This window comes from Ciona intestinalis, chromosome 9 (genome assembly GCF_000224145.3).
Source record: "Ciona intestinalis chromosome 9, KH, whole genome shotgun sequence".
Classification (NCBI taxonomy): domain Eukaryota; kingdom Metazoa; phylum Chordata; class Ascidiacea; order Phlebobranchia; family Cionidae; genus Ciona; species Ciona intestinalis.
Window position 1 is genome coordinate 4,710,021 of NC_020174.2, and position 7,690 is coordinate 4,717,710.

Here is a 7,690-nt window from a genome sequence, read left to right on the forward strand (position 1 = left end):
TTATCATTTCGTTATTGATGTACAATTGTTTATTGGCTGTCAGCTTGTATATCATACTAGCTATGTGACATAACATCGTGTATTATTACGTTTACAAATATGACGCTACTAGTAAAACACGACAATTGCCTAAATTTTTGACAAACATTTTTGTTTAAACTTGGATACCATAAAAAACCTATAGAACAAAATAAAATAAATCCGCACATAACAGCAGTAAATTGTATATTTCTATTATTCTCCTTTCCTATCATGCTGCTATTACATGTTGGTTGGTGGTAGGTTCGTTTATAAAATTAAAACTTAGTCGGGACTCCGTGTTTCGGCGAATTGATCTCGGGAGATTAGTTGATGCCGGTGAAAAAGCTGGGGCGAAAATTATAAAAGGCGGAAGTGTTATCAGAATAATTAATGTGATGTTTTCTTTACTTTATTGAGTACAAGTATCGTAAAATAAACGTTTAAACCTAAATTAATACCTTTATAATATATAGTAGGATGGGAAAGATGGGACGCTTTTAGCACATAATATCCAAATATTCTGATTGTGTTTTAAAAAATTAACAGCGGTCTATGGGAGTCGTGAAGATATTCGGTTTTGTAGTACTTTGAATGTTCTTTGTTTACTACTAAATGAGACGGGAAAATAGAATGTAAAGGTGTCCCATCCTCCCCTACCCGACTATACGACACATTATATGTACAGTAGGGTGGGGGAAGACGGGACACCTTCAGCAAATAATATCACAGTATCCTGATCGTATTTTAAACAATTAACTTCGGTATATGGAAGTCGTTAGGACACGGTTTTATAATTGATTTAACATTCTTTGTTTACTACCAAATGGGACGAGAAAATGGAATGAAAAGGTGTCCTATCTTCCCCCACCCTACTATATATACTTCTGCACGATTGCTGGTTGGGCGAACTTACGGGATAATGTGAATGGTGCCATTCGAAATGATGTAATGGAGGCAGCATATAAAGATGGGTATGCGTTTTCACATGCTCTCTTGTTTCGCAATAAAATACAGAAGGCTTTTCTAAGTTCACTCCTTTTCGTTGTGTAGATTATGGGTGTAAGGGCACTGTTGCAATAACCCAACCTGTAAAAATGATCTTGAATAGGCATGATAAGCAAATTATGCAAAATGATATTTAGCACACGTTTTAATGAATGAATGTTTCATATACACCTCGAGCCCATTTACGAGTTATATATAAGGTATACATATATGTATACGTATATTTATTGGGCATATGTGTCACTGAGGCAAGACACTTAATGGCAATTGATCCATCAACCCAGTGGTCACTAATGGGTTGTCCAAATTGTCATCCAAACTGTCATTACCCCGCCGCGCAAGGATAAATTAGTTGCATACATTCATTCAAATAGAAAGTTACCATGCAAGGAAATTAAGCAATGAAGCTGGTACGCAGCATGTAGGACATAGGATTTGTGTCAGATGCGCCTGGAAGAAAGGAAACCAACAGAACACAAAAGCTCCCATGATAAGGCCTGTGGTCAAGTGTAATTTCTTTTGACGGTAAAGCACAAACCTGCGTAACTAAAATAAAATTTGGTTTTATAAAGGTGAAATTAAAGAAGTAAGAAAGCAGAAGCGCATAAATGAGATTCGAATTCATTTTTGTAAAGGTCCGAAAAATAGCGCATAATATTAATATTATATAAATAGCTAACATAGGCCTATTTTATTACCTGTGTATTTTGCGCTTGGTCTTTCAGTATACAAGATATTTTGCCGTAAGCCAAACACATTATGATGAGAGGAACGTAGAAAGACGAGCATGAGCTGAATATGGCATACCACTTCATTTGTGAGTGTTTGCATACTGATTGATCGATAGGCTAGAAACAAAATTGCGTTTATTTTTAGCCATATTTTCAACTTCTTCATAACATAAGCTACCTATCATCTACTACATGCTACCATGTTGAAAGAATAATACCTCGCGTGGCGGGACATTGACAGTAGTTATATCACGGGTGTTCTGTTTCATACAAATCGTGCCCGTTTACGAGTTGATAATTATTTTAAAGTTTGGTTTAAAAAAAATTAGACAACCGATTACTGATCGTACCTGTTGATAGGCGTCGAATGACCACGCGCAAACCAAAGCCGACCACATCCATACACATACCACCATAAAGATGCACAACCGGTTCGGTATTGACCTAAGGAAACTTGGTATGTGTATTGAATTAAAAGAGTGAAATATTGTAACTTATTTATCTTATATATGTCGGGCTAATGATTGGTTTTATATCACGTTCTTTTAGCATTTCGCTGAACAGTTAATGACCACTGGGTTAAAGTAAGTGTCGTTAAATGTCTTGCCCAAGGACACAAGTACGCCCACAATGGTATAGCAGCATCCAACATAGAACACGCAACCTGGGAAAACAGACGTTTAAACCATCGTGTCCCAAAGCCGGGCAAAAGTCTTGAACTTTTTTATGAGAAATGAAAACCACACCTGCAACTTTTTGCGCTCAGTATCCACCATCTACTGATACTTATCATGCACAGATTCCATATGCTGGCTGTGCATAACAATATGTCAAGGCTCAAGTGTATCTGTCAGTATATAGTCATACGCTGTAGTTAAAATATCTGAATGAATGTAACTTATGAATGAATCATGTGTGTGTTTTCTCTGGTGCTATATTCCGACAAATTAATTTGCATTGCTTAATAACAATAAGCAGCAATGCTCTTTTGAAGCCGCGAGGATACGGTTATTTAGTTCTGTGAAAAATCTTTACACCCAAATGGAACGATACAGGCGACTGAAACATGGGCAATCCTACCCCAACCTATTATATGTTAGTTGTAATGCTATTTTTGATGCAAGTGCTTCAGTTATTTCTTTATTTTAATAAATTATCTTATGTATTTAATCCCACCTTGCATATTGTTTCTCCCAGCGGCCAGTACCCGTACATTTCTCGCACTAAATTCAGCGGTATTACTAAAACTCCCAACAGCAAATCTGAAGTGGCTAGCGAACACACGTAAAAATATTGAGTCGTTCGTAAATGCTTAAAGTTGTAAACAGCGGCCACGATGAGAAAGTTCCCCAAAACGATGACGAATATTAAGATTGAGACAAGTAGAGATATAATTGTCTGAAAATCACGGATTTATTAATATAATACTTAAAGGTAAAGTGGGTTTAGAATTCACGCCTTTTTTAAACAGTTTTATTCAAGTATAGTTTTTAACCGCAGCATGTTTAACGACTGTCCTTACTCGGCCATGCGAGGATAAATAAGTTACAACAAGGCCTACAACACATTGCATACATAATAAGTATAGGTTACAGTTATTATATTCAAGGTCTGTTGTAAGCCAACGTTTACAACATACCGTTTTCACAACCCTCAAGTTAAGATCGCTTTCCTGATAAAGCGGAATCTGCATCGAATATCCACAAGTTTTGTTCATTTTAATATTCATATAAAATAGGCTGGGGTAAAATGGTACAAGTTTTTATTTTCTTTTATCATCCAACTTAGTAGTAAACAAAGAGTATTTACAGAATTATGTAACCGTATTCTCACGGCTCCAAAGTGCGTTGTTAGTTGTAAAAAGCACGATTACAAAATATGGGTATTATGTGCTAACGGTAGGCTGTCCATCATATTCCAACTTTCTATATACCTGCCTTAGCTGCCTATCTAACCACGTTGATAATGGGAACTGACCGAAGAGAAAATAGGATCTGCCAATGACACTGATTTGCATCAAAAATCCCAGAAAGACCCAATTGTTTTTGACAGATTTCCTATAATTTGTATATAGTAGAGTAGGAGCATATATAGTAGAGTGGAAGAAGATGGGACACCTTTTTATTATATTTTTTCATCTCAAATGAACGTTGGTAAACGTTTAAAATACGATCAGGATATTTGGATATTATGTGCTAAAGGAGTCCCATTCTACCCCACCCTACTATATGTTTCGAAACACCAGAACAAAATAAATGTTACCAAGTTATAAATAGGTGTCAACTATTTATTATGTAGTAGGTAGTTTCTACTGTATAAACATTGTCTCGAATTTAATTACGGTATTGCAATTTACAACGCATGAAACATGGATTCCGTGGTATTGCAAGTAACACCAAAAATTGAAAAAAATATATGTTTAAGTACGTACATTTAGTGAGGTGTATCAATACTGATGTATGTATAATGTTACAAGTCCAGGTTTCATTTCTTTTATCGTCCTATTTAGTAGTAAACAAAGAATTTTTACAGAATTATACAACCGTATCATCACAACTCTAAAATAATGTTGTGGATAGTTGAAAAAACGATTAGTAAATATAGGATATCATATGTTAACGGTATAAATATTTCCCACCTAATAGTACATGAATACAGAAAAGAAGTTAATTATATTATTGGGTATAACAACACTATGTAAATGCTTTGTGATTAATACATGATGGCAGCTAAAACACAGTTAACCCTCTAAATACAGCAATAAAAATGAATGTACAATGACAGTGCTACAACATCAAAATAAGGTAAAAAATTCTACAACAAAGAACTGCAGTGTATAAAATGCTGCCCAATATAGTAACAGTGTTAAACTAAATTTCTTTCTGGCATTTTAACCATCATCACTTGAGCTATCATGTGTGAGGCATTCATTGATTTCCCTCATAGTGGTTGTGGATATTTTGTTCTCAGTAATGTTGAGTGCACGTAGTGGTGTGGGAAAAGATTGCAACATTTCCAACCACACCTGGAATATATATATCAGTGTAGGTCAAGGAATAAATGATTGAATGTAATTTATTTATCCTCACATTGGACAACGTCAATCATTACAACATGGGTGTTCTGTTTCATGCATCTCATGCCCGCTTACAAGTTACAAGGTACGTAACTTTGTATGTAATTGTTTTCTCTGTATGGATGACAATGTAGACAACCCATTATTAACCACTCGGTTACTCTACACACTAAAGTACATCAAAAGTCAATACAATATACAATTTTTACACATAGAATAAAAAATAATTTAGAAACCTTGGCGGAATCTTCAGTTAAGTTACAAGCTTCTAAATCAATCTTTTTTAAAGATCTGGTACCAGCAACCACAACAGCTAGCATCTTAGCACCGCTGTCACTTATAGCAGGGTTGTAATCCAAATTAAGTGATCGTAAGCAAGAACTTGCTGCCAACGAACAAAAGAAGAATGCCCATCCATTATTTGTTACTCTTGTATTCGCACTAAGGACTAGCTCTTTTAGCCCTGTTGTTTGGTTAGTGTTTAGTTTGATAGGTTTACATTTCTTCTTTAAATAATTACATAGAATTTGTTGTGTTTTCCTTTAGTGGTTAACTTTGTGAAAAAAGTAAATGCAATATATTTTGGCTCTGCTGATTTGTATATACGCATAACAACAGTGTAAAATCTGTTTTTATTTAAACTGGTGTATGTACTGAAATCTATGATGTCACTCCTGTTTCAGAAGTTAAAGTAAAATATCACCCCGGACACCTCTTATGTTATGCCTTTAACCTGCTACATATAACAGACATTCAAACCTGATTTTGCACCATCTGGTGCCAGTAAGTAACACAGCATCCTTATACCATTATCACCCAACATACAATCTCCAACATCAAGGTCTACCAAAGATGGATGAAGAGATAAAGCTCGGTACATCAAACTAAACCTGGTGTCGCCCAATGGTGTGCCATGTAAGCTGTATTGTATATAATAAAATGTATTTAGTGTTTTAGGCCCTTTTAAGCCGAGATACATACATGTGGTAACCGGCATCGGTTGTTTGTTGTGCGATAATAACTCCAACCCAGTGCTTACTAATGGGTTGTACAAGTTGTCAGCCACAAAGTTACATTCCGATACAAGGTGACTCATAAGCGGGCACGAGGTGTATGAAACAGAACACGCATGTATAACAACTGCCGTTGCCATGCGAGAATAAATAATTTACATGTATTCAATATCTTAATGTTATATAAAAAGTATAGGAAAACCAAAATGTTATAAGCATAGCAACTAAGCAATACCATGTAGATATATGATATGATTTAATATTGTTCTACTTACTACAGTGACTGAATTGACCGGTTTATATTCAATGCATTAGCTAACAGAATAGCTCTATCATCTGAATCTACCACACCAATGTTAAGGTTTAGTTGGAGCAAAGATTTAGTTTTGCACACTGCACGCATTAGTTTACGAAATCCATCAGCATCTAGCTGTTATTGAAGAAATGGAATTAAATTAAGGAGTATTTTATATTTTATATGGTTGATATTGTTGTCTGGAGACCTGGGATTTAAGCTACTTATTTAATAATATCTATAAAATTTTCACTTTTAGCTGTTATTTGCCTTTTTAGGCACATATGTTAAATTTTAAATTAAAACATATTTTATTGACTCTTAAAACAGAATAAAATACAGCATTTTTATTAAAGCAGTATTATTCAAGAATATCAATCAATAGACTGCATAACATTAAGATAATATATATACACCTTGCAATTTCGAAGCGATAGAAGTGAAATTAGGTGTTTCCTTAAATTGTCCTTAATATTTTCCACCTCAACAATTGATAAAGTCTCCCCTGATATTTGTATTGTACCAGCCGACATTATTGACAATTCATCAACCTTTATAAACGCAAGCATATACGGATTTCTTAACAAGTAACCAAAACTTCGAAGCAATGCAAAAAGCTTGTCTATGTTCCCCTTGGTAACATGTAGGAACGTACTATACCACTTTTACCAACTTTCGTTTTTCTCACTTTCTCTCCCAAATTACCTCAAGTGCGTGTGTTTGTTTCTTTTTATAAACAGTTACGAGAGAGAGCTGAGCTGTAATGAAAGGGCACGTTAAATTATAAAGTAATTGATAAAGACGAAGATACACTTTTGTGTATCTATGATAAAAAGTAAAACAAAATTACGGTGTAAAACGTACCCGTAGAACAGTCGCGTGTTGTTCAGCTATGACGTAAAAAAAAACTATGACATAACATTAACGCGAGGATATTGCGCATAGCGTCACGAATTGCGCAAGAAATGCTCATGAAACAGAGCGTGATAAAGAAGAATAATATAATGATTGTATAAAGTATAGTGGAATAATATTACTGTATAGTAGTATAAAGCTATAACATATCTCATAGTAAATAGTTTGCCCATAGTACTCCGTTTATAGTGTGACATAATAAAATACTGATGTAATGAAATAATACTTAACTTAAGTCTTGTAAGAAACATTCCAACTTGTAACTTGGCGTGAAACCAATTACTTCATTTAAACTGCATGGACGTGGTGTAAATCCCACGCGTTGTAAGCGAGTCAATTATTGAAAAGCGGGGACGAACAATCAGCTGGTGTGAGGCGTCAGTCAAGTTAGCAATCTGACCAACTAGCTTCAAGGATTGTTCAGCGGGTCGATTGTGATGTCAGTACAACACTGTGACGTTACAAACTAAATTCACAATAATTCAAGATTTTGGATTTCCGTTTCAATTTGACTTTAACATATTCCATGAGTGAAGTGTTTCGACAAGGCATGAACCACAGGGCGGCCAATTTTACATTTGATCTCTATATATTTCATTATAAGCGGCTCTGTTTAATGATCCCAGCACAGTAA

At 34.9% G+C, this 7,690-nt stretch overlaps 2 protein-coding genes across 6 annotated transcripts; both read right to left on the reverse strand.

Moving 5' to 3' along the window:
• Nucleotides 1-15: 15 nt before the first annotated feature.
• On the reverse strand, nt 16-3,811 carry LOC101242573 (alpha-2B adrenergic receptor-like). Of its 4 annotated transcripts, none has more exons than XM_026835969.1 (8): nt 3,397-3,526; nt 2,934-3,155; nt 2,504-2,604; nt 2,108-2,210; nt 1,725-1,874; nt 1,565-1,572; nt 935-1,107; nt 16-366 (listed from the first exon to the last, which is right to left on the reverse strand). In XM_026835969.1, exons 1-8 carry the CDS (start codon nt 3,484-3,486, stop codon nt 251-253), a joined length of 963 nt encoding a protein of 320 aa, XP_026691770.1. In that variant the 5' UTR covers nt 3,487-3,526; the 3' UTR covers nt 16-250. The 4 variants fall into 4 exon arrangements, with proteins under 4 accessions (XP_026691770.1, XP_026691768.1, XP_026691767.1 ...); XM_026835967.1 differs by lacking the exon at nt 3,397-3,526 and adding an exon at nt 3,691-3,811 and having other exon boundaries at nt 22-366; nt 1,409-1,572; XM_026835966.1 differs by having other exon boundaries at nt 22-366; nt 1,409-1,572; nt 3,397-3,524.
• Nucleotides 3,812-4,023: 212 nt separating this feature from the next.
• LOC100179899 (leucine-rich repeat-containing protein 73) lies at nt 4,024-6,892 on the reverse strand. 2 transcript variants are annotated; one of them, XM_018813554.2, is made up of 6 exons: nt 6,847-6,865; nt 6,558-6,692; nt 6,122-6,276; nt 5,593-5,753; nt 5,070-5,296; nt 4,024-4,782 (listed from the first exon to the last, which is right to left on the reverse strand). In XM_018813554.2, exons 2-6 carry the CDS (start codon nt 6,672-6,674, stop codon nt 4,648-4,650), a joined length of 795 nt encoding a protein of 264 aa, XP_018669099.1. In that variant the 5' UTR covers nt 6,675-6,692; nt 6,847-6,865; the 3' UTR covers nt 4,024-4,647. The 2 variants fall into 2 exon arrangements, with proteins under 2 accessions (XP_018669099.1, XP_026691771.1); XM_026835970.1 differs by having other exon boundaries at nt 6,558-6,892.
• Between the last annotated feature and the right edge of the window lie 798 nt (nt 6,893-7,690).

What these genes read in the sequence shown, in the direction of transcription:
- LOC101242573 (XM_026835966.1), bottom strand. Translation starts at nt 3,486, where the DNA reads ATGAATATTAAAATGAACAAAACTTGTGGATATTCGATGCAGATTCCG. An exon ending in ACTTGAGGGTTGTGAAAACG is followed by an intron (nt 3,156 to 3,396) that starts GTATGTTGTAAA and finishes CGTGATTTTCAG; the next exon opens with ACAATTATATCTCTACTTGT. An exon ending in CATTCGACGCCTATCAACAG is followed by an intron (nt 1,875 to 2,107) that starts GTACGATCAGTA and finishes TTTTGTTTCTAG; the next exon opens with CCTATCGATCAATCAGTATG.
- LOC100179899 (XM_026835970.1), bottom strand. Translation starts at nt 6,710, where the DNA reads ATGCTTGCGTTTATAAAGGTTGATGAATTGTCAATAATGTCGGCTGGT. An exon ending in CGGTCAATTCAGTCACTGTA is followed by an intron (nt 5,754 to 6,121) that starts GTAAGTAGAACA and finishes TATACAATACAG; the next exon opens with CTTACATGGCACACCATTGG. An exon ending in TAACTGAAGATTCCGCCAAG is followed by an intron (nt 4,783 to 5,069) that starts GTTTCTAAATTA and finishes TATATATTCCAG; the next exon opens with GTGTGGTTGGAAATGTTGCA.